The sequence below is a fragment of the Betta splendens genome, chromosome 3 (genome assembly GCF_900634795.4).
Source record: "Betta splendens chromosome 3, fBetSpl5.4, whole genome shotgun sequence".
Classification (NCBI taxonomy): domain Eukaryota; kingdom Metazoa; phylum Chordata; class Actinopteri; order Anabantiformes; family Osphronemidae; genus Betta; species Betta splendens.
In genome coordinates this window covers 8,898,372-8,923,276 of record NC_040883.2, presented here as the reverse complement: position 1 = coordinate 8,923,276, position 24,905 = coordinate 8,898,372, and the positions used below count along the sequence as shown (strand labels likewise).

At 41.8% G+C, this 24,905-nt stretch overlaps 4 protein-coding genes across 4 annotated transcripts; 3 read left to right on the top strand and 1 right to left on the bottom strand.

The window, feature by feature from the left end:
• Positions 1-6: 6 nt before the first annotated feature.
• Positions 7-5,490, bottom strand: shcbp1 (SHC SH2-domain binding protein 1). The gene is made up of 13 exons (XM_029145077.3): positions 5,152-5,490; positions 4,442-4,663; positions 4,217-4,332; positions 3,801-4,009; positions 3,618-3,713; positions 3,304-3,534; positions 3,030-3,207; positions 2,639-2,759; positions 2,398-2,529; positions 2,035-2,153; positions 1,774-1,860; positions 1,496-1,622; positions 7-896 (listed from the first exon to the last, which is right to left on the bottom strand). Exons 1-13 carry the CDS (start codon positions 5,342-5,344, stop codon positions 613-615), a joined length of 2,115 nt encoding a protein of 704 aa, XP_029000910.1. The 5' UTR covers positions 5,345-5,490; the 3' UTR covers positions 7-612.
• A 504-nt stretch (positions 5,491-5,994) lies between these two features.
• Positions 5,995-8,271, top strand: tssc4 (tumor suppressing subtransferable candidate 4). The gene is made up of 2 exons (XM_029145312.2): positions 5,995-6,148; positions 6,905-8,271. The coding sequence occupies exon 2, from the start codon at positions 6,944-6,946 to the stop codon at positions 7,823-7,825; it is 882 nt and encodes a 293-aa protein (XP_029001145.1). The 5' UTR covers positions 5,995-6,148; positions 6,905-6,943; the 3' UTR covers positions 7,826-8,271.
• Positions 8,272-9,152: 881 nt separating this feature from the next.
• On the top strand, positions 9,153-18,088 carry LOC114852739 (anoctamin-9-like). Its single transcript, XM_029145358.3, has 24 exons — positions 9,153-9,398; positions 10,977-11,033; positions 11,695-11,802; positions 11,876-12,030; positions 12,191-12,240; positions 12,349-12,407; positions 12,710-12,789; positions 12,973-13,107; positions 13,265-13,361; positions 13,876-13,936; positions 14,020-14,102; positions 14,301-14,405; positions 14,676-14,840; positions 15,007-15,043; positions 15,172-15,283; positions 15,555-15,609; positions 15,700-15,797; positions 15,911-16,107; positions 16,464-16,616; positions 16,791-16,935; positions 17,023-17,145; positions 17,259-17,352; positions 17,631-17,743; positions 17,869-18,088. The coding sequence occupies exons 1-24, from the start codon at positions 9,378-9,380 to the stop codon at positions 17,900-17,902; spliced, it is 2,337 nt and encodes a 778-aa protein (XP_029001191.1). The 5' UTR covers positions 9,153-9,377; the 3' UTR covers positions 17,903-18,088.
• Positions 18,089-19,350: 1,262 nt separating this feature from the next.
• Positions 19,351-23,730, top strand: LOC114852598 (carnitine O-acetyltransferase-like). The gene is made up of 13 exons (XM_055507544.1): positions 19,351-19,752; positions 19,896-20,014; positions 20,143-20,196; positions 20,457-20,622; positions 20,772-20,946; positions 21,063-21,244; positions 21,358-21,458; positions 21,652-21,777; positions 21,864-22,148; positions 22,314-22,449; positions 22,612-22,674; positions 22,799-22,939; positions 23,126-23,730. Exons 1-13 carry the CDS (start codon positions 19,471-19,473, stop codon positions 23,360-23,362), a joined length of 2,067 nt encoding a protein of 688 aa, XP_055363519.1. The 5' UTR covers positions 19,351-19,470; the 3' UTR covers positions 23,363-23,730.
• The last annotated feature ends 1,175 nt before the right edge of the window (positions 23,731-24,905 follow it).

The window sequence follows — 24,905 nt, the reverse complement described above, 5'->3', positions numbered from 1 at the left end:
TTATTGTCTTTGTTAACTGCATCTCACTGTGGTCAGAAATACCTGGAACCAAACCATTATGTTCATACTTTTCATGAGAAGCTTTTTAAATTACTAACTCAGTCAGACAAAATGTTTTCACTGGGCTTTTACTAGCTGAGCTGTCAACCTCAACCATAAAATACATAAAAGCTTAAAAACACCCAAAGTATCGTGTACAGAAACCAAGTAAAGATGAACAAATGTGGATGTGTGTTAACATCAACAGTGCCCTGCTTTTTAACAAACCATCACCTTTCAATATAACATTTATTAAATCTGATGCCAAAACCAAGTAAATTAAATTCAAAGTGACAAGTGAATTTCAAACTAATTCATAAAAAAAAAAGCTAAAAACATGTCATTAAGCCCAGAGGAATAAATATGATAAAAGCAAAAGTGTGTCAAAGTGCCATAGGAAACGCATACACAGGTGTTAGAACTGATCACAGCCAAACACAGCATGGAGAGATGTGAGGCAACAATATGCATTTCATGACTAACAAGGTAATCAGCTAAAATATTCACAGCTCAGAAATACTGGATGGACGACGCATCCGTCACAAGATGCATTAGTCCAGAACAAGTAGAAGATCAGTACAAAAAGGTTCCAAAGTCTCCAATGCCATTGCGCCTGAACTGATTTCCTTGAATTGAGACGAAAACTTGGTGATCCAACAGGTCCTGAACAGGTCGGCTGCTGCAAGACGCCTCCTTGTTTCTGCTGAGCTGACGGCTGAACTGCCACTTCCTGCCTGAGGTGGGAACCACATCATCTGTGCTGCTGCTGTCCTCAGTGGAACCTGGCTGAGACACTGTCGTTGGGGTGGAGGGAGGATCTGAGGGTCCTTCCTGCTGCTTGTCCTCAGCAGTCTGACCTAATGTAATGAGTTCAAACCATATGTGCTTTATTATACATTAGTGTATAATACTTTCTATATTATTTAGCACAAATGTCAACTGTTTGTCTCTATATACTGCAGGGGTGTCCAACCCTGGTCCTCGAGAGCCACAGTCCTGCTGGTTTTCCAACTCTCCCTGCTGATCACCTTGATCAGGTGTGTCAGTTAGCTGCTGATTGACTGAACACACCTGGTCAAGGTAATCAGCATTAGCTGGGGCCGGGAGAGCTGGAAAACCAGCAGGACTGTGGCTCTCCCCTGCTATACTGTATATAACAGATGGAACTGACCCCATCAGCTTTACAATCATTAAAGCCATAAACTACTCAGCCCATTAGAGTGCATGTAAAACCAACAGCCCTGAACCTTCCAATACTTGAGCGTGTGGCGCAAAATTCTAAGACTTGACTGCATTCAATCACTAAATGTTTTTTTTTTAATTGTATATGTGGGTTCTTTATCATCTTTGGATATTGGTCTGTATTTGCAACATTATACAACGTAATATTTGTTATAATAACAACGTAATATTAACATCATACTGTTTTTTTTTCCTTTTGTTGTGTTGCAAATACCTTCAAACTCTGGAGGAATCCTCGTGTTGGGCTTAACTAGAATCACACCGTAGCCTTCATTGTTATGGATTACATTGTTCTCCATGGTGATGGATGGCATCGCAACATTCAGCTCATCAACAAAGTCCTGAATACACAGTTTTAATAAGCATTAGTTTATAAGAACTATGCATTGTCCAAGTATTGTGTTATTTGCTTTGCACCACATTATGCAGCACATATATGGGGAAAATTAGCATATTGCATATTGGGCAACAGTGACCTTTAAAAATACTTACCTTGATGAGGATCCCGTCTTTACAGTGATGGATGCCATTACTAACCAAACGACAAACGCTCCCAGGGTAGATCTCCACACCAGCTCCCTGCAAGCGACAAGAAGCAAGACATTGAAAGGTGACAAACATACCACATGTTGGATGCTTCTTCAGCTGCAGAGGAAGAAAGGTCTGACTCATATTGACCAACACTAAACAAAACGTAGCTGACTCATGCACCCTAATACGAATATGACATGTTTGCATCAGTGCAGCACTGACCTTAGATCCATACAGGTCACACATGTTCATGTTAAGACATGCAGATGTTCGCACAATAACTCCAGTTGTCTGGCACTGCAGTACGCAGTTCTCCAAGTTCAGAGTCCCCTGACGAACACCTGAGAGTGAAACAGAGTAAGTGGCGTCAGCAAGCAGCTTTGTGGTTTATTTTGATATTAATCACAATGAAATATTCATAAAAGAAATCAACTAAATTTGCAAAAATGTATTAAAAAAAAAAAAAAAAAGGCCGCAGAAGTACCTGGATCCGTTTATCCGTTTACAAAAACGAAATCATCCTATCATCAAGATAAAAAAAAAAATGATGAAAATTGGAGCCCATTTGCTTTTATTTATACTTACATAGGATGCCTTCGATGGCATCGTGTTGGATAAACTTTATGTTTGATAGTTTGACATCAGCTCCTGTGCTCTCTACAAATGAGTCCCCCTTGTTTTTCTTCTCAATCACCACATCGTCAGGAAACCCAAAGCCTGGCACACATTACCAAATTAATCTGTTAATGTACAGCTGCTAAATTAAAGTGTAACGTGTCCCGATTGGAATGTGGAGCTAAACCCTGTGAAACATGTTTCACAATACCTTCTATAGTGATGGAGTCTGGTATAATGATAGAGCTGCTAACGCTGTATAATCCTGGGAGGACAATTACCACATCACCTTCATGGCACGATTCCACTGCTGAAACTGGCTCACTGTGGAACTAAACACACAAACAGACATTCACATTTTCTGCTTTTAAAATGAATCTAAGACTTGTCACTGATCTTTAAGATCTTTGTTTATGACAAGCTAAATTGATCCACTATTAGATGGATTCAAACATTCTTCTGCAAACAGAAAGAGAACTTTGCAACTAATAAAGTTAATTGGCAATGCCAATTTTATGAAACGTAATGACAATTTCAGCAAGACAATGCTACGTTTTATCCGCATTAATAATTTCCAATGCAATTTTTACTGCTGCACAGACCTGGATCTCAGTTTCCCCCGAGGAGCACATAGGCAGCAGTTTGACACCAAGGAGAGACTGGAGCTGGACGATGCTGCAGGATGTTGTGACCACGTGGACTACTCTCAAACCCGATTCTCTGGGTCCACGGCTTTCCACACTCTGTTGACCAGTGTTACCTTTGTAGCCTAACACATACCTGCACAGTTGGTGATGGAGAGAGACAGAGAGTGAGTTGTGACAATGGTAAAGGGCCTTATTATAATAGTTTGAAAAATGCACACAAATCTCTCACCTCAACAAAGGATTTTCAATAATGTGCAGCTTGCGTTTGAAAGTCTCCAGCTGGTCATGAAGCTTCAGGCCCTCCACCATGGACACATTATCCACCTCAGAGTCTGAGTCACTGCTGAGGCCATTGCGCAGCACAGAGAACTCCTGAAAGCACTGGGAGCAGTTCTGCAGTAAGGTCTGGTACTCTACTACAAGACCTGCAGAGACTCTGTCCTCCAACATGTCATAGTAGCTGAAATTAAAAACACATTTTACAAACAGGATTTGGAGGGGTATCAGTCCTTACTTATCAATGCAGAGACACTGTGTACTCACAGTCTGAGACGAGGTTCCACACAACGAACAAAGTAATCAAAGTCATCATCTTCATCCTCCTCATCCCACTCCCTCCAGATGTGCTTATAAAAAAACCTATAGAGATTAAAAGGACAAATTGGAAGTGAAATGTATGGCACAGCTGTGCAGCAAATGCAGGGAGGTACATTTTAAAAGGCCCACCTGAGATGCTCCAGAGCAAGGGCAGTCTGATCAAAATCCCCTGACTCCTCATAAACTACCTGCAGCTCCTCCAACAGAACTTTGTGCTGCGTGGCCTCAAGCAGACACTTCATTGCCTCTTCATTGAGTTCACAGCCTCTGGTGTCAATCTGCAGAGGCAGTACCAGACTCACACATGCCTTCAGACCTTTATAGTCCACGTCCTTTACCTGAAATAATCAGAAATTCAGTTTCTTTTATGTATAGCCCCAATTTTTGATTATGTGATGATTTTGTTTTATGGAAACCTTACTGCGCACAGCCACATAAAGATGCATGTAAATATAATAAAAAAAACAATTCTTGTGTGCACTGGCCCTCTTAAACCCATTTGTAAGGCCTCTCTACAGACAAAAAATTTTATTAGTTCACATTACCTCCACCAGAACATCGAAGCAACGAGTAGACCACAGAGCCAGCCAATCGCACGGCTCCACCACCTTCTCTAAGTAGTCTGCAATAAAGGACTTCACCTCTGACGGCTTACAGTCTCCTGTACACAAAAAATGTCCAAATAATCTTTTAAAACCTAAGATCAGATGTCCAAAGGGTCTCACAGACATTTACATTGTTTCAGGTTTCTATCAGGTGTCTGCTGTTACCGAGCATGTAGTCCTGGTATGCCTTGAACCGTTCATAGAAGAGCAGGTGGTTGGTCTTAAAGGTGTCAGGAAGACTTGAAGTTACTTCTGCATTCCGCTCAAATCTCTGGAGACGAGTGCCCAACTTTTCGCTGTGAAAGTGGTCTGTACCACTGTCATCATCATCACTCTCATCTTCATCCCCCGCATCATTATCTTCAGAATTCTGGAATGGAGTTGGGGCTGAAAATCGTGAACAGAGACTACAGAATTACTGGACCCAATGAACATCTGTCTTTAGTTTGTTTCAGAATTGTAGCTTCACTGAGATGACACCAGCTGACCAACTTCCATTTTGTCTGAACTTTTCTTTTGTAGATAATGACTCTAAATGGGAAAACTGCATTCCACGAATAGTACCATGTCATATATTGTGGCGTTCAGGGACCCTAAGGGAGCTAACTGAAGAAACATTGGAGCAATAATAAAAAACACTTGTTAAAATCTTTTGTTGTTTTTGACAAAAAAGATGGGCAGCAGTTTAAACTGAAAATGTCGCAAAAAAAAGAGTGCGCAAAAATGTCATTTTATACTTGGGCGTTGTCACAGAGGACACTGGTCAAAATACATGGGCTTGGCTTTTTGAGGCTTGGCTTTTTAAGCTTCCCCGTAAATTTAACTGCGCTAAGTATCACGTTACGGTTAATTAAATAGTCAATCACTGAACATACCTTGAGTTATAGCGAGCACCTGCTGCACGTTAGGAGAGACATCGTCGCTACTGTTGCTGATATTAATGGGGTCGTTTTCCATGTTTAGCTCTACGTTAACGAACGACTCTCCCTCAACCACAAACACGTTCGACAGCTCATCCGCGGGTTTCCCGCTTTCAAAAGACGCCATCTTCCTAGAATCTTGCTCCATTGACGATTTAAAGCAACAGCCCACTTATGTATGCATACGATATAAAAGCGGAGGACTCTGCAATCTAAGAACTCCACACAAACTAAACAGCAATTACCCAAACACCTAGGACCACTTTCAAAATATTCCCGGTTTGCACAGCCAATCACAACAAAATGACCACAGGATGTCCCGCCTTAATATATGTGAGCCAATAGAGGGTCTGTGTAACAACTGCACTTCCGTTTGTCGAGAAAAGGAGTCGGCCCGTATACTTTTCGTTCATTCGAAATCAAAAGTCGATTTTTTTTAGAACGAGCTTTTTCTATTAAACAATTTTAAGGTGGCACGTGACAGAGAAACAAATAAAGCTAGTTTTCCTGCACGGACCTTCAAAGTCAAATTTTCACAATGTAATTATAGCATCCACAGTCAAAGTTAATGGGCACATGGCTTTGTGGTTTTATCACAACAGATGCAAATTAAATTTAGTAATAGCATGTTTTTATCATGTAGCGATTTTTTTAAATAAAATTAGAAAGGTGTCTTAATAGAGCCAGTTCAACTTTTTTTGTTTCCTAATTCATTTTAAATATAGTAGCCAAACATTAGCCATCATCTCTTAATATAATACATTCAACCAAATATCAACACAACAACCACTTTTGCTCGATAATTGAAATATAGCAGAATTATATTGTATTACTTTATGAGTAAATTGTTGTAACCACTGGGGGGCAGTAGTTGTCTGAACGTTTACTCACGAAAAGAAGAGAAGAAGAATTTGTTGCGTGAAGTAGCAACGCTATAGCATTGAATAGTGAGGTAAGCGGGAGAATTATACTATAAGTAAAATGTTTACGTAAAGCTTGTGTTGAATTAAAATGCAAAATGTGTAAAGTCCAGTATTCTTAAATATGACGCAGTACAGAAAGAAGCTCATTGAACTAAACGGACATGTTTCTCTTTTCTTTAGCTCGTGCGTGTCTTTGTGTAAGCTAGTTAGTGTAACCTGTTTCACCTACATCCAGACGTCAACCTACAGCGTTTAGACATACAGTACGAACACATTACGAAGCAATGGAGGGGGCTTTATGTTTATCCAGATAGAGCATGAACAAACGATCATATTTAGTGGGTTGAAATCCAGTAAAAAGTAAACAGTTGCTGGACTCAGACTTTTACACATCAGTCCGTTCTGAAGGTAAAAGCTCAAACTGAAGAACATACTCAATACAATACATTACATTCCTTTGAAAATTAAACAGAATAAGAATACAGCGAGTTGTTTTAATGGCAGTTCATTAGATGTCATCAACCACGGTGACCTAATTAGTTAACTCCAAATTGTATCAGTTTCTTGTATTCAGTTTCTAAGTTAGACAGCATGCAAAGTCCTTTCTACCTCAAGCTTTGTATATGAGGAACATGGCTCTGCAACTTCACAAAAGAATATAGCTATCATCGTATTTCAAAAAGCACAATATGGCCCATTTAAAAGATGAGCATTTGTTCTTGGTTATTGCACAGTAATATTGGTCTTGATGGTGCAGCAGTATTGACCTTATTCTGTCTCACTAGGGAGTTGATTGGCGTGAGCTGCTGAGCATCTGTGTGAAGATGTGTGACCACAGTGAGGATGTGGATGAGCTATCAGCCAGTGATGACTCTGAACCTGAAGAACAGCCCAACAGAGCTCCCTTTGACCCAGAGCTGGACCATGATGATGATGATGATGATGATGATGATGATGATGATGATGATGACAAAAACAACGGGGAGGCTGTATTGTCTGCTCCATCTGCTCAGATGTCCTTCAGTCTTAAAGGAGGGAGCTCAGCTTTCTCTGACCGCAGCCACAGCATCTTTGACTGTCTGGATACCTCGCTGAGCTCTTCCACTAAGAAACAGGAGTTTGTCCAGCCTCAACCGCCACACTCCAACAGAAAGACGGGTCCGTCTTCACCCATCAGCCCTGCGCCACCAAAGAAAAAGGGAGTCCCAGATTATCTGTTGCATCCTGAGCGCTGGACCCACTACAGTCTGGAGGATGTGCCTGAAACCAGTGATCATGACAACCGTACGGCTGCTCACCAGTTCCTGTCTAGTCTGCAGAAGGAGAAACAGACTGATTCACCCTGTGATGTTGAGCAGAAAATGGTCTTCTCGAGACCCAAGCGACCACTAAATGTGCAGGTGGCTGGTCAGCTCTCAACTGTCAGAGGAAACCAGAGGGAAATGCACCTGAGTCATCTGGAGGAACAGGAGGACGAGAAGGAGGGTAGTGAAAACGGAAAATCTAAGGGAAGAGGAAAAGCGCAGAGTGAAGGTAAGCGAGAGAAGAAAGACACAAGAAACAAAATAGAAAAAACAGAGCAAGAGAAACTGGAGAAAGAAAAAGACAAAGAGGAGGAGCTAGAAGAGGTGAACTGTGGTTTTGCATCCTTCAAGAAGACGAAAACTAAAAACTACAGGAAGAGTTCAGAGAAGGGTGACAGCTGAGCAGAAAATGAAATAAAAACAAAAACAGGATATTTTACTTCTGTTATACCTGTTCCCAAGTTTCACCAAAGCACCAGCTATCAAACAGGATCTGACCAAACCCAGTTTCATTCACTGTTGCATGCATTGTGTAACAAAGAAAAACAACTGTATTTATTTACATTGGGTGATCGGCAAGCTTTTATTTTTCAAATTATACTGTTACTGTTTGATGGACACTTTATCAAATAGAATATACAGTACCTAAGAGGGGGCCGAAACTGGCATACATGTTGGCTGAATCCCAATCAGCCTGAAATCTGTGTTGAGCTGAGGTTTATAAAACTTATGTGTATGTGTTCTTGACTATAGTGAAGTAATGTTGATCCTAAACATCAGTGTTTTTTTGTATTCTCTCCCCTGACAAATCTTTAAAAATAAAGCTGTTCTTATTTTACAAACAAAAACTGCTTCACTGAAAATTATGTAAAATTGTTATATTTATAAAACCCAGATTGATTTAATAAAGTATGGGTCATTTTAACAACAGCGGTTTTCAATTGTTGATAACTTGTCAAAAGCTGGTAAAAAGTAATCAATGATCCAACATATCTAAAATACACTCAAGAAAGGCCGCTACCTACTAAACTACTGATGTAAACCTGTGGATTAATAGATCGAAGAGTCAGACCACAGCAGGGCCAGATCCAGTGTCTAGTTTTGCGTATGATCAAACTCTGTCGCACCGTCACTGTGCAGCTGTTTTTTTCAGTGGTGATTTGTGTGTTGTTTTCTGAAGACAAAGTCACTGACTCTGTGGAAACGTACGTCACCAATGGGTTTGAATTCCTTTTAAGATGTAAAGGAGACATGTGTCGCTTTCATTCCTAGAGCACAAATTGCTGAGTGACACCCAGAGCACACCTTAACTGGCACCAGCTCCAGTTTTAATTTTAGATCTTTGTGCTTCTTGGAACAAACACAGCATCTGTGAATTATTTCTGTATTCAATGCAAACATTTGATTTTGAAAAGTGTGACACAAGCTCAAAAGCATTACTTCAAATGCGAGCTCGCTATCATTTCATTCATGCTTTTTTGACTTTAATAACTTTTATGTTACTATGATTATAACAATCTAAAACAATATACTTAGTCGGATTAATCACTCAGTGTTACAACACGCCTTCGTGTCATCAAAGCGATCCAATTTTTGTATGGAATCCGACAGGCCCGAGAACGATGACTGCACGAGGGTTCGTGTTGGTTTTGGTTAAGCTGATATGCTCCACCTTTTTCGTAGAACGTAAACTCATCACCGTATTGTGACGTCAGTTTCAGGTGAAAAATGCACCTGTACGCGCGCGCATAGCGATGCACCGCTCGTATTTGCCTATGCGGAAGTCAGAAGGGCGAGCGGGTGAGATAAACTGTTTAGTGATGGAAATTCATATTCGATCATGTAAATGGTTGGAATGAAATGGAGCTGAAGCGCTTATGAGACGGACACAGTCACTGGATGTAGATTTTTACCTGTGAACGAGCTCCGCGTCAACTCTGAGAGGACCGTCAACATGTTCTACAAGAACCGGGAGGTAAACGCATTTTTATTATTTTATTTACATTTATACACACATAGCTTAGAAACCAGACCTGTCCTCGTCTGCGGTAGTTCACGCTTACTGCCGCACTTGTAACACGCCGGTTGTCTTTGCGCTCCGCATCTTCCAGTCTTTGGCGCAGACACTTAAGTGTAGGCTGATTATTGAAGGCGGCATTCTGGTTTATACATGAACAGACATGTACTGCAGGCTTCTAGTCTGCCGTTAAAATACAGCACTGAGGGGACCCTAGTACACTGCTTTGCTTCCATCGATGTTATTTTCTGTGTTCTATGGTCACATCTTTATCACTGGGCCAAAAAGTTCAAAACTGTGAATATGACGCAAAAGTGAAGACACAGCATTAAGAAAACAGAGTTGTCGTCTCTGTGCTAAATTGTTAGCGCATGGTTTCTGCCACGAGGTGTGCGCGCGCGCGTGCGTGAGTGTTTGTAGGTCAGAAGTTGAACCTGTTTATCACTGGTATAAGCGAATGTTACGCCCATAGTAGAGGTTTACAGTAGTATCCAGTGGTATCCGCTGTCCTTAAATAGAAACTGCAGTGTAAAGGGTGTGGGTCATTGAACGCCGCTCGTGGAGCAGAGTGGGTCTGAACTGGCTGCAGGTCCGAACATGAAGCTGGCGGATCCGAACGTCTACTGTCGTAAACATGAACCTAGATGTACGAACAAAAGCGACTGCTGCTCTCCTTGGTTTTCTTTGTAACACAGTGAACGTGTTGTGAAAGTGAAACACTGCAGTACAGTCAGTCAGGGTCATAAAGTTTATGCCTCACTGTAGCTAACGACTTACTCTTAATGATTTTAACTTTTAATTGTAAGTCTGTGCTGAATTAATCTTTGTTTACTTTTGTTGGTACATTTTAGCATTTTCCAAATATTAACTGTCTTCACATCTGTGGAGAATCTCAGTTTTCCCGGTGATGTCGTCTGGAGGTTCAGTCATGTCATCGGGACTTCTTCTTTTTCAGTAGAAGCCTATGTTTTACAGGTTGCAGGTAAAACTCACTGGAGGATAAATGCGTGGCCTCAAACCAACTTCCCTCCGACTGAAGAAGCCACCTGGACGTTTCTACTGAAAAGCAGCAGTCCAGTTGACATGACTGAACCTTCAGACATTAACTGTCTTTAGAACCTTCCTTGAGTTTATTGCAGACTTTTTACAGCCTTTAAGTCTTTATACTGTTTTTGTATTATATGCCTGATCTAATACTAAACTGAATTACAGTACCTGAATCCTGACTCATGACATCCTGAGTCACTACAGTACTTGCAATCACAATAGGTCAAAGAGTCCTGTCTGTAGCACACAGGTATATTCTGCATCGATTCAATTCAGACTCAAAACAAGGGTTATTTGAATGTGGGTGAGAAGCGAGGTACACTGGTTGTGTGTTCATCACGGACAACAACTCACTCTCGCACCTCAGTCAGGCTTTTCTGGTGAATTAAGACTTGTTTCTAGATCAATAAACCCTTGAATATTCTGAAGCACGACAAATAATTAGTGAGTCATAGGTTGATTAACTGTGTGATTGTTTGTGCATTAAAGGAAGATGTTGAGCTGCAACACAGAGACAAGGATGGTAAAGACACTGAGCCTTTGCTGGTAAGTAAACCTTGACCATCTCTAACCCTGTTTGAAACTTGATAATTATGAAAAAGATAAGTGCACACAAGCTGCAGACAGGGCAGCTTGTGTGAAAGAGCTTTTTGACTGAAGCCAAACAGATAACCCTCTTCAACATCAAGCATGAATAGACTGTGTTTATCTTAATCCATGTTCAAGATAACACCCTCATTTACGTGGTATCGGCTAGTTGAAATATGTTAACAAGACTCTGTTTGTTCTGCCCAATATTTTCTCCATAATTGGTGCAACAGCTTTATCTGCTGCTGTAACTCAGAGCAGCGGGGAATTTGAATTCTGATTTGTTAAAAGCTAAAAATGCTCTGCGACGAACCTGTGTATTTAGAACAGGTGGAGTTCAACCCCCTTTTGTGCTGGACCCATTTGAGTGTAAATTTGTGTTCAGCTTCAATGGAAAATAATGATCCCTTTTACTCAAGAGTTCATGGTCTGTAAATTCAAATAAATTCAAACACCAGCAGTTACTTTGGAGCAGCTTGTTTTACTACAACACAGTTAAATCCAGCCATTCACTTTGTAAGAGCTGCCTCAGAATCCATGCAACCATCACATTTTAGCTAGATATAAGTAATGTTTTCTTGTGCATCTCTGGTTTAATTCGATTTGTTTCTTTGAACAGTCTTCATACGAGTCATTTGATTATTTACTGATGAGCGATGCTAAAGACGGCGCCCAGAAGAGGAAAGCCTTTATTCAGCAGCTCAAGAGGAAAAACATCTTTGTCACTGTGAGTGCTTTTTTTCATTCCATGTGAATTATTGAATCAAATGTCTTAATGCGTGTACTGCTGTTCATATTAGGAGGTCCAACATCCACATTACAAGGATTCTGAAAAGGAGTTCTTCGGCCTACGGGTTTCCAGTCAAGCGTTGGAGGACTACCATTATTTGCTGAAAGTGTCCGACTCCTGCAATGCGTGCAGAGATGAGAGTGAAGCCGACAAACAGACAACTAGGTAACACACCTGCCATCGGTACAGTGGTTGAGATTTTGGATGTGTAAGATGTATTTCAGCTCCTCAGAAGCCTGTATGTTAAAAAAGTAAGAGGATGAGATTTTAAGGGAAGAAGAGTGATCGTGATATACTTTTGTCATGCTTGTTATTGTTTTCCCAGAATCCGAATCATCAATTTCATCATCTATAACACTTTTCTGGACACAGGAGGTGAGTTTGTATTTTGAATCTTTACTAAATAAAGTTTGACACCAGAATCTGTGGCCGTGCTTTAGGAATACGCTGTCCTGTTTTTGTTTTTGTTTTTTGTTTTTTTAGAGAAACTGGATGACCTGTTGACGAACAATGTATTCAAGTCTGTGTTCTGCCTCCATGAGGTGAGGGAACTCTGCCCTGATCACAGCTTTTAAGTGGCAACGCGCTGTTTGCTCACGCAACGGGAACGAGGGGTCCGAACCGAAACCCCGCTGAAACAAAAACAGAACGTGCCCAAGTTAAATTAAAGAAATAGATGCACAACAGCAGAATATGTCATACATTGAGGAACATGATGCACTGACGTCATGTGATGTAATGTGAAGAAAGAAAAAATGTTTCTTATTAAGTGGTGTTTAAGTGGGAATCGTTTTTCGCTATAGTTGGTTTTTTTTGTCTAAAGCATTTTTATCTTGATTTCCAGAGAAAGCAGCAGAAACAGCTGACGAAGAAGTGGGCTTCATGGTCGCGTCTCATTGCACCTCAGCCATTCAACGATATTAAGTCAGTGAATATAAACTGTTCTAGTTACTATCTCGGCAGGAATGGGCGCAAAGCTTTCATTGTATTAGTCTAATTTGTCCTCAGTGAACACCTGTCACTTTAGTTTTTGCAGCAAGTTGAACAATGTTGGACTGATTGTGGATCATAAAGGAAACCACCACATCTTTTGCGTCCTTTCTTCAGGCAGTACTTTGGAGAGAAGGTCACTCTGTACTACCTGTGGCTGGACTGGTACACAAAGTTGCTGGTTCCTGCTGCTCTTCTGGGTGTTATCGTGTTCTTGTATGGACTCGCCTTTTTCAACACCAGCCCTCTCATGTGAGCCGAACCTGTACAACACACTACACAGAATGAATATTGTGTGTTAAAGAACAGAATTCAGGAGAATCTCGAGTCGTGTTTGTGGAGAGAGGTTTCATTAGACAGCATGACTCTATCTGTAACTCTGTTGTTTGTCTGCTGTGTGTCTCCTCAGAAAGGAAGTGTGTAACTCCAGTATTATTATGTGCCCTCGCTGTGATCAGGAGAAATGCAAAGTGTGGAAGCTGTCAGAAACCTGTGCCTATGCCAAGGTGAACTCCCTTTATCTCCAATTATAATAATTATTCAGCCAGGCCGATTGAGTTATAACTAGATAACAGCTCTAACATGTTGACCCATTTACACGATCACATCTGAAGGCAAAAAACATTGACATGGGGCTAGTGTTTAAGAAATCAACATATATACTTAACATACAATATATACTACCCTTGAAAAAGCAAAGTAAGTAAGCAAGTACACGCTGCTCGTTTAACAGGGGAAAAAAGCAACATCTGCAGTTAGATGCAGAAAAGACATCAGTAAACAGAGCCAGATGTTGTCAGCTACATGTTGCTTTGGGTGACATTAAACACATTGATGTCACCTAGACATGGTTAGGAATAGGAAAACAAGGAAACTATCTATGATCCTAGAAAGAAGCTGACCCATTTAGGTTCTTCATTGAGTGCTTGTTTGCCTTGTGCTTTACATCCTGTGCTAAATTAGAGCTGCTGCTGTTTTGTCCATGCTCATGTCATGAATGCTGCATTTACATCATCACAGGTCAGTCATCTGTTTGACAATGAGGGCACGGTGGCTTTTGCTGTGTTCATGGCGTTGTGGGGTGAGTCTCTCCTTCTACCTTCTCCCTCATCTGATGTGTTGTGGTTTCTTCTTCTTTAACCATTCGTTTTGACACGTTTTCAGCCACCGTGTTCCTGGAGCTCTGGAAGAGACACAGAGCAATTTACGTTTCTCGGTGGAAGGTCTATGACTGGTCTGAACTAGAGGTACTGCTGCATCTAATACATTTAGATTTGCAGCAGATCTTAACAAGATTTCACAGCTGTTGAGTATGAATGTAGCTGAATGATATAACAGCATACAGTACAGTGCATACATAAGTTCATGAATGTAAGAAAAAAAAACAACAAATTTGTGACCTTAAGTCAGTCTGAGCAGTTGTTTGTGTGTTTGTCTGTTGACAGGAGGAGCTGATTATGGGCATAGTGAACAATCCAAACTGCAAAGCAAAAGAGTACAAACACACCTACCTGCAAAGCACTTTAGTTCTCGTTCTGGTGACACTCATGGTAAGAGACAAACACAAAGACAGTGTGGGTTTGTGTTTGGTGGACGGCTAAGCTGCATTATGTAAATCACTACCCAGTAAAGCTTTTTTTTTTTCAGTAAAATATTTGTGGAAGGACATGTAGACATGAATTTACCATTAACAAAGTCCCGTTTTCATATTTAAAATGAACGGTGATTCTGGTATCAGACAACCAGTACAGCTCTATGTATAGGGAAACCAAGGGAGCAAATGAAGATGATGGACAGACTTGTGTGGGTTTGTGTTCCAGCTGATGCTGATCATTGGACTTGCTCAGGCTCTGGTGGTCTTCCGCGTGGTTGCTGCACCCTTGTTGTCTGTGGTCCAGTGGGAATTCATCAAGGACAACGCCAGCACTGTGGCAGTGTTGCTGGGAGCTGTGCTGCACTATTTTACCATTCAGATCATGACTCGTGTAGGTTTTCTCTGCCCAAATCTCAGCCTCTGAACCTTTAGACCGTTCTTGTTTCACCTTTTGACGGCTAAATGATTTTAAGAATCCATTGTTTATATGTAGGAAGCAGAAGGCTCTGTACAAATGGCGTCTATAATATCTTCAATATCTTAATTTTTACTTGTAGATAAACAGATGGGTTTCCATAAAGCTTTGTAACATAGGTAAGAATCACATTGGATCATTCAGTTGTTTATACAGCATATAAGTATTAGCATACATTAAAGTCATATATCCCACAATTTCATGTCTTCATCATTTACCATAATGCATTTTTTATATGTGTGTTCAGAGAAGAAAAACACATTCGCTTCCACAGAGAGGAGTTTCACCATCAAGATGTTCACCTTCCAGTTCTTCACGCTGTTCTCCTCACTCTTCTATGTGGCCTTCTTCCTGGGCAGGTACGGTGTGTCTGTGTTTAATGTATATATTGAAACCAAACCAGACGTTTTTCTAGAACTGATACAAAGTAAATGATGGTAAAGTTGGTCTTTGGCCAGTTTTATTGATCAGAACTCTGCTTGCATTCAGAGAGTCCGATCGGACTTCCGATCTTTAGCAGGTAGCTAGTAACAAACAGGGTGACTGCAGGAAAATGTCACTATTCAACAATAAAAGCAGCTGTAATACTCATTTAGCACTGATACTTAAGGAAGACCTCCTCTCTCACAGAATCAACGGCCACCCAGGAAACTATGTTCGTATCGCTGAGTGGAGACTGGAGGAGGTGAGCAGATTTACTGACTCAGTGTTCACATCTTAATTTTATGTATCTACGCCGCGGCGCCATCCCTAAGGTGTGTTGTATGTTTTCTAGTGTCATCCTAGTGGCTGCTTGACAGACCTCTTCATCCAGATGGCAGTGATCATGGTGCTCAAACAGACCCTCAACAACATCGTTGAGTTTTCCCAGCCGTGAGTGTGACAACTTTAAGGAACTGCTGATGATGAGTCAGCGTTACAGACCGAGGGTAGTGCCAACCCAAACCTCATCGTCATCCGTCTCACAGTGTACCTCTGTTTTCCAGCTGGTTGAAGAGCTTTTTTGGAAAAAAGGAAGCATTGAAGCTGGAGAGCAGCTGTGAGCACTGCAACAGTAAAGCCTGTTGTGATGAAGATGGATTTGTTGAACCTTGTGACACCTGCCAACGGCGAGATTGGCTGCGCAACTACTATTTGGCCAGCACAGATTCGTTCAGCCTATTTAACGAATACCTAGAGATGGGTAGGTCCTCAGTCTGTCCCCTTGATAATTCGTAACCACTTAAAAATGCTTGGGTCAAGTGCCTCCATTGATGTTTATATGGGCCTGAGGTCAGGTCCCTGTGGAGCAAAGACTTCAAGGGATAATAGTCAATGCAAAACACTGGTGTCTGGGCTCATATTAACCAGAGGGTAAACAGTAGTACATCTAAAACACGGACCGGTCCTTGTTGTTGGTCAGGGTGTTAGTGTTTGGTTAGTATTGTAGAGTAACAATTATTTTCTTGATATAGATTTTCTCTATTATGTCTTTTTTCCACAAGAGGGTGACAAAAACAATCATTTAACTTTGCATTTCTTATTGTCTGTGCTCTCCAGTGATCCAGTTCAGCTTCACCACAATATTTGTGGCAGCGTTCCCCCTCGCCCCCCTGCTGGCGCTCATCAACAATATCTTTGAAATCCGGCTGGATGCAATCAAGATGGTCAGACTGGAACGCCGCCTGGTTCCCAGGAAGACCAACGACATTGGTGAGCTCTGCTCTGTCATAGCTGTGAGGCAGGGACGTCTGGATGGAGCCAGATCAGTTCCATCAACTGAAGCGAAAGTGGAGTTTCACTTAATGCAGAGAGAGCTGTAGGTTTGAAAATCAAATTCCTAGGAAGGCGAATCAAACTGAGGATTTGCTTGACCTCCGTTTACAGGTGTATGGACGAAGATTCTGGAAGCGGTTGGCGTGCTAGCGGTGATTGCTAACGGACTGGTCATTGGAATCACGTCTGACTTCATTCCGCGGATGGTCTACCGTTATCGTTACGGCCCGTGCGCCAACGGAATCACTGACACACAGTAAATTTTCAGCTTACACAAAACAATTAGCTAAGACAAGTACAGCGTTATTGGTGCCGCGTCTCATGGTCTTCTGTGTTGTTACAGTTGCATGGAGGGCTACATTAATGATACCCTGTCCACGGCCTTCATGGGTGACCCGGAAGTTCAGAAAGACTTCAAAGCCAGTCAGCTGATCCTGAACAGTGGCGTAAACGTCACTCACTGCAGGTGAGACAGTCGTGCATGTATGGGATCGGTCCTGCTGACATGTGGACAGTGCAGTCATGCAGAGTTGTTGCATGTAGAGGTAATAAGCAGGGCCACCTGTGTCATGTGTGCAGCTACCGGGACTACAGGAATCATGAGGACTACAGTCTGACCTCTCAGTTCTGGCTGGTTCTGGCCGTGCGCTTTGCCTTCGTTATCCTGTTTGAGGTTTGTGAAGTGCATGTGGCTGGGGACAGTGTTGCTGCTTTAAATGCGATAAGCCAAGTTAACCTGTGTGTGTGCCTGTGTGCGCGTGTGCCTGTGTGTGTGCGTGTGCCTGTGTGTGTGCGCGTGCCTGCGTGTGCGCGTGCCTGTGTGTGCGTGTACGCGTGCCTGTGTGTGCGCGTGCCTGTGTGCGCGTGCCTGTGTGCGCGTGCCTGTGCGCGCGTGCGTGCGTGCGCGTGCCTGTGTGCGCGTGTGTGTATTGTGTGTGTGTTTTCATGCAGCATGTTTTAGTGGTGTGTAAGTTTATAGTGGCCTGGTTCGTCCCCGACACTCCCACGCAGGTGAAGAATCACAGTCTGAGAGACAAGATGGAACGGCTGAAGAAGGAGTTCCAGTAAGTCAGCAGTGCTGTGGGACCACAGAACATCATCAGCAATGAAAACAATCTAACATCATGGTCTCACACCAGATACGTTTTGTATTCTAAACTATACTGTAACATTTTTTTTATTATTTCAGAGAAATGAAATTGAACAGATCAACTGATGTGTGACCTCAAACCTCTGCCTCCCTGATGAGTGTGAAACTAATATTGATGGATTTTTCTTGTTTTATTTTTGGATTGTAGCTCTGTTCTGCTGTAATGTTGTGTAAATATGATATAATTCCTTTCTGCTGTCACCACACAACACATCGCCAAATGTCAAATGATGCTTTTATATAAAAGGCTACAAAAATTTATTTTTGTCATTTTGTGTTATTTTTCTTACGTACACATCAAACCACATCACATTTATATAGACTTGCATTTTGCCCAGTTTGTCCAATATGTTACTCAGTCTTTCCATGATTGCTGCAAATCTGAAAAGTTTTTATTACTATATTAATTAAACCATATCTAAGAATCACAGGATGTGCCGACCCATCAGCGGTAACTACCCAGTTTTCCAAGGCTGCTTTGCATCAACCTTTCCAGGATGCTAAATTAAACTGTACTTTGAGTATGAAGGACTGCTGGGACTCCAGAAGCTTTCTAACAACTGCAGGGAACCACCTCGTACAGACCCCAGCGGAATGAGTCGGTGTGAGCCAAGGCTTCTAGTTGTCTGCTCTAATCTTTTGAATTTAGGAATTTGGCTTAGTTTAACCTTTATAACTTTGGCTCTGTCCCCCCTTGTCTTTGAATGTGTGTAGCTATAAACTAGTTATCAATACAATATGTGTGTCTTATGACAAATTCAAGACTGAAACATGTATTTTGGACTACACACAGATTTTTAAACTGATATGATTAACTTTCTTCAAATAGTAGGTACTGTATTACTGTTTGATTTAGAGGTGCAAGTCATTTTTAAGAGGTTTTAAGGGCTTTCAAAAATATGCAGCTTAAGAAGTGCAGTGAGTTGAATAGTAGCTTTATTATACAATGACCTTATGCTTGTACTGTAAATACACACACACACAGTCCTACACAGATGTGATATATTGGCCTCTTTGTCCTTCACATTTTTTCTGGCTCACATGTTTTGAAGCAGCCTATTGCTCCTTGATCATTCAAATGATCAACGATCATAATCGGTGGATGCTGTCCTTCCTTCCTTATAACATTAGTTGTTGGCAAAACAGTGTGAATTTTTGTTGCTAGATACAGAACGTGTCCACTGCCTCAGCAGAAGCAATTTCCTGCTTTTAGGGCTTCAAAAGCCTGGGGACCAGCTTTGCAAGTAGAAAACTGCAATGGAGATGAAAAGCATTGACAAACATTGACATACAGGACAGTACATATGTTACTGCCTATTAGCATATGTACATGTACATGTGGGTGTTTGAGCTTGAAGTCTCCAGAAGGATATTGTGTCCTGTCATTCAAATGTAATTGTCTGTTTGCACAAGAAAAGTTGTTGGTAAAGCAAACAAACCTGGGGACAAATTCATTTAAAACCACCTTGCTTTACTGCTCGTCAGTCATTTGAATCTGAGGGAGTTCCTCTGCAAACACCATGTTGAAGATGTGGAGCAAAACTCTGGTAAGTAACAAGTCTTCATTTACTTTTGCTCACTATGCAGATTAGTGGAACGTGGCCAACTACATAATGTTTTATTTTCCAGACGAAGGCAGCGATGGTTGAACCCTGTAGATTGAGGAGATTTTGTCACTTGGTGAAACCTGGATCAGTGACTTTGGGTCAGGTTTCTGCCAGCACCCAGAGCCCACTGCCCAAAATGCCCGTCCCTCCTCTGAAGCAGACCTGTGAGCTGTACCTCGGTGTCCTTGAAACATTTTTGGAGCCCAAGGAGCTGAAACGCACAGAACAGCTGGTAGAAGATTTTCTTAAACCTGGAGGTGTTGGGGAGAAACTACAGAGAGGCCTGGAGAGGAAGGCAGAGACCACTGAGAACTGGGTAAGCAACAACCAGTTACACACATACATGCTCAACACACCTTTTTATCTAAAATATGAGGAACCACTACTCTGAGAGAAAACAAAACCTTCAACATCAAAATACTTCATATTATTTCATCATGCCTTTCCTGTGCTTTGTAGTTGACAGACGATTTTTTGAAGTATGAAGTTCTCATTAAACGGAAACCTGTGGTGATTCGTTTAAACTTCGGGATTCTCTGTCCCAGAAAGGACGTCAAGGATAAACGAGAGCAGCTGAGGTAAATAACCACACACTTTAAACAGCTTAACCATGGTTATCATTCTTGCTCTGATCCTGTGCTTTAGCCTGATAAACAGTTTTAATCCACTATTACAAATGACCTAAATTCTATATTTGTTTGTGCAGGTGTGCTGCTGAGTTTATAGCAACTGTGCTGGATATAAAGACAATGGTTGACAAGTAAGCAATTAGATTATGTTCCAAACACGTTATGTGAATATATAGAACCTTGAATTCATCCAAAGCTAATGAATAAATTAATTAATACGCAAACACATTTACAAGATTCTGCAGAAATCAGATAAACCTTCAGTTTAGAATAAACACAGGCACAATTCAACAGCAATGTCTGAGTGTCACTGGTTCATTTTCATCATTACTGTTATTACTTATATTTTATTATTCCATGATCGCTGCAGTTAACGCTTTGTGTTTTACAGCGAGACACTCCCAGTTGAGTTCATGGGAGGGAAGCCACTGTGTATGAAGCAGTACGAGCAAGTGTTCTCATCCTGTTGTCTCCCTGGTCCGGAGGTGGACTCCTTGCTTTTTCTGGCCAAGAGCTTCAATCCCCCCAAGCACATCACTGTAGTTCATAACGGCCAGGTCTGTGTTAAACATATGTGTCTGAGCTCTGCTGGAGTGGGAGGAACACAAGTCAACATTTATTTATTGGAATATTTACAAATTGCCATTAAATTGTTATTATATCGAACTGGACCATGAACTGTCTTTTACCTTTTGTCTTTCTGCAGTTCTTTGCGCTGGACGTGTACAACAGTGATGGAAACCTGCTGACAGTGGATCAGCTCCGTGTTCAGCTGCAGAGGATCTGCGAGTCCTCACAGCAGACGGACGCGGAGCCTGTCGGCCTCCTCACCACCCAGCCACGCGACGCATGGAGCAAAAGCCACACCCGCCTCATGCAGGGTGAGTTCAGCTCCACCCCCACCCCCACCCCCTAATACTGTACCTGAATAAACAAAACCTGGGATTGTCCTCTTTACTGAACATCATATTCTGTGTAATGTCACTGATGTGTTCAGATGAGACCAACAAGGCTTCACTGACGGCTATTGAAAGCAGCATCTTCACCCTGTGTCTGGATGGACCAATGCCCCCACAGTCTGATGAGATGAAGTATCGCAGGAGTGGTTTGCTGCAGATGTTGCACGGAGGAGGCAGCCAGTGGTTCAGTGGAAACCGCTGGTTTGACAAAGGGTTGCAGGTGATACGATGGGCGCCCCTCACATTAAAAGGGGTTGACCACAGTTCTGGTTGTCACGTTGGGAGATTCACTCGCAAGTTTGGGGAAATAAAGCCTTTAACCTGTTTTGTCAGATAATTATTGGAGAAGATGGAACCAGAGGAATCAACTGTGAACACACTGTTGCTGATGGCACAGTGTTAATGGCCATTTGTGACCATGCTGTTAATAATACGTGAGTAGAAGTGTGTAGGTAATCAGACTTTTCCTTTCAAATTACAGGATCGTCCTGGTTCAAGTGCAGGAAAAGTGTAACTTCTTCTAAGCTTCACCAGGCTTCATAACAGATGACTGGAGCCGAAAAGTTTAGAATTTCAACAAATAAAACATGTCTTCCTTCCTTTTCTATATCTTCTTCTCCTGTGCAGAAATAGGGAAACAGCACATGTGACGCAGGCTCCCAGGGACCCGCTGGCAATGCCCCAGAAACTACACTTCAACATCACACCTGAGATCAGACAGGACATCGAGGAGGCCAGGCAGCATCTGGACACGTGAGAGCAGCTAGGACGACGTTAGACAGAAACAATTCAAACTACAAATAATAGGCTTCAAATACGATGTGAAACACAACTGGGCAATTAAATAAGTCTTGTGCAACCTCACTGTGCTGCTCTAGTACAATAACGCTTCTAAAACAGTGCACAGTACTCATAGTCTTCTTCATAATAGTCTTCTTTATACCTTGTTATTGGACATGTTTATTCATAGATGCCTTAAACACCCATTCCTTCCTTTGCAGCCTAGTACAGAACGTGGACATGACAGTCACAGTGTTTGGCCACTTTGGGAAAACCGCCATCAAGGCCCAGAAGCTGAGTCCTGATGCCTTCGTGCAGATGGCGATCCAGCTGGCGTTCTACAGGTGAGCTGCCGCACGCTCACCAGGAGCCACATCTTCCAACACACGTTCACAAACTCAGCGATGAGACTTTATTGAGTGGTCAGAAAAGGTTGTCTGTCACCTGATGCAGCCATGAAGTGGTTCGGTCCATTTGTGAACTGAGTTTTCGTTTTTTTTTTTTTCGAGGGTTTACAAGAAGATTGGCGCAATGCTGGAACCGGCCACGCTGCGTCTGTTCACACGGGGACGTCTAATTATAATGCCCACAAACTCCACTGCCTCCGCTGCCTTTGTTAAAGCGTTTGACGATCCCAACCAACAGGTCTGAGAAGATTCAAAGCAGCTCCAACTCCTCAAATGTTCAACGACCATTTCTATTACTGAAATAACTCATCCCCGTGGATTATAATAACATAAATCTGATGCTGGACATTATTCAGGTTTATTTATTGCAACATTTCCATTGTTTTCCTGTTTCACGCAGAATCTAGTGAAGGTTGAATTATTGGAGAAAGCTGTAAAAGAACACAGAAAACGCACAGACTTGGTGAGTACCTGTATTCTGGTCAGGCAAAATATACAGGACATATATTCTACGTTGTCGTGCTGTTTCTACGTTGTCGTGCTGTTTTAAGAACACACTGATGATGTTGCTGTCCCCACTCTGACAGGTCCTGAGTGGCCATGGCATAGCCGCACACTTCATCGGCCTCATGTCTCAGGCTATTGAGAAAAACATTCCAATGCCCGATATCTTCACGGATGCGTCCTATACACAAGTCTTTGATGTCTTTGAAGTCAGTACGAGTCAGGTAAAGTCTGGTAAAACAGTGCTAAGCTCATTTCTCTCATGTTAAGCTCGATTTAACTTTCTAGGTACAGTAAATATTCTTGTTTATCTGTATTCGTGTGTCTATGCCACTAAATATACTCCTTAATTCCACTACGACTGTCCACATCACACAGTGATGCATTCTCCTTGTCTTGCTGTTCATAAGGTAACATCCAGGACTGGGTGTCTGCTGTGTAACAGCCTGGATCAACCAGGGATGTACGACGTGGACTACAGCATCATGGACAAACACATAGACTGCAGAGTGTCGGCTCTGGAAGCCTCTAACACCAAAGAAAAAAGCCCAACGCGGCTGAGCCGAGCGTTGGACGGCGCTCTTCTGGACATGATGAGCCTCCTGGAAGCAACACAGAGTCCAACGGGGTGTTTCAGGCCTGAATGAACAGTTGGACGTCAGTGATAAAGGGTTTTTCTATTTTCAGCTGGTTGTTCGTGCAGAGACGGAAAATGAGAAACAGCTTTATATTTTTACTAAAGTAAATATTTGTTGTTCTCTAATATTTGTGAGGTGATAAATGGATGCTGCACCGGCTGATGTAACAAGAACACAGTTACTACCCACTTAAGAAGTAGGAGAGTCAAGAAACCTTTTGAATATAATCAAGCAAATAAAAGCAGGTTTTAAACCTTTCCTCTTCTTCTACACTGTCATTTTTCTTTTTTGGCTAAACATAAAAAGACCATTTTTAAGAAAACCTTTAGGAACATGACACCTTCTTCTTCTATGTTACACCTCAAGTTCAGCTGTGACTGACCCTGAAACTGTCTGAGCAGATAAGAAGTCACATCCTGACTCTTTTGCAACAATACATTCCTGTAAGAGGGGCGCAGATGTAGAGCAGGTTCAGAATTACACAACTACAATGATGTAGTGGAAATGCAGGAGGGCGCTGCTAGAAAGGTCAGGTTCCAATGGCTGAAACTTTATATTGTGTACACTCACTCATGAGCAAAAGTGCTTTGTTGTTTTCTACTGGAATAATCCAGTTAAACGGCTGAATAAGGTTGAATAATGCGTCTTCTCTCCCGTTCACCCGGTCGTCAGACAGACGTTGCACACCGTAGACACTCTAGAACTCTGACCATTACCTGATTTAGCAGATTTTCTCCTTGATTCTCCAGATTAAGCTAATGTTACCTCCTGCAAATGGTCGTTCTGTGTAGTGTATCCTCCGTGGTGTTAGGATTAGTTTGTGGTGTAATAGAGAAAATATTGTGACTGGAGGGAGTTTTATTATTGCACTGATGAACCTCCAGGAAGAGAGCCTATGTGTGACTTAAGACAACTAGTTATAAAATGTAATATTTTTATCTTAATGTGAAAGTTCAGTTTGTTTATTTTTAACCTATTTTACCGTGGTTAACATTGCATGCCTTCAGTATTATTATACTGTACAGGCTATTAGAACATGATGCAATATTTTAAAGACTGCGTTGCATTTTCTCAGTTTTTTTTTTAATTAGCAATAATTTAATAGTGCTTTATACCTTTCAATTCAATTCAATTCAATTTTATTTCTATAGCACCAAATCACAACAAAGTTATCTCAAGGCACTTTACAAAGTAAGGTTTAAGACCTCACACAACTAAACCCAACAGATCCCACATACAGCAAGCCTTTAATTTGACAGCAACAGTGGAACGAGGAAGAAACCTCCAGCAGAACCAGGCTGGATGTGGGCGGACATCTGCCTCGACCGGTTGGGGTGAAGGGGAGAGAGAGAGAGAAGAACAGCAACAAGCAAAAACATCAACAACAAGCAACAACAGAGCACAGGAAGGGTGGTTGAATCCGCAGCGACCCATTTACTGCTTTATTAGTAAAGTAGTTCATAAAGTCATTGCTGCTGAGATTTAAGGGGACAGTATAGGCTCAACACAGCCTGGCTACAGCGCTGAAAAGAAACCTGGGGTTGTTTTTTGT

Excerpts from the sequence above, each read along its gene's own strand:
- shcbp1 (XM_029145077.3), bottom strand. The coding sequence starts at position 5,344 with ATGGAGCAAGATTCTAGGAAGATGGCGTCTTTTGAAAGCGGGAAACCC. Across the intron at positions 2,760-3,029 it reads CGGGGGAAACTGAGATCCAG|TTCCACAGTGAGCCAGTTTC; the intron begins GTCTGTGCAGCA and ends TTGTGTGTTTAG. Across the intron at positions 1,861-2,034 it reads GTGACCTGTATGGATCTAAG|GGAGCTGGTGTGGAGATCTA; the intron begins GTCAGTGCTGCA and ends TGTCGCTTGCAG.
- tssc4 (XM_029145312.2), top strand. The coding sequence starts at position 6,944 with ATGTGTGACCACAGTGAGGATGTGGATGAGCTATCAGCCAGTGATGAC.
- LOC114852739 (XM_029145358.3), top strand. The coding sequence starts at position 9,378 with ATGTTCTACAAGAACCGGGAG. Across the intron at positions 12,408-12,709 it reads CTGTGTTCTGCCTCCATGAG|AGAAAGCAGCAGAAACAGCT; the intron begins GTGAGGGAACTC and ends CTTGATTTCCAG. Across the intron at positions 12,790-12,972 it reads CAGCCATTCAACGATATTAA|GCAGTACTTTGGAGAGAAGG; the intron begins GTCAGTGAATAT and ends TCCTTTCTTCAG.
- LOC114852598 (XM_055507544.1), top strand. The coding sequence starts at position 19,471 with ATGGTTGAACCCTGTAGATTGAGGAGATTTTGTCACTTGGTGAAACCT. Across the intron at positions 19,753-19,895 it reads CAGAGACCACTGAGAACTGG|TTGACAGACGATTTTTTGAA; the intron begins GTAAGCAACAAC and ends TGTGCTTTGTAG. Across the intron at positions 21,459-21,651 it reads GACCATGCTGTTAATAATAC|AAATAGGGAAACAGCACATG; the intron begins GTGAGTAGAAGT and ends TCTCCTGTGCAG.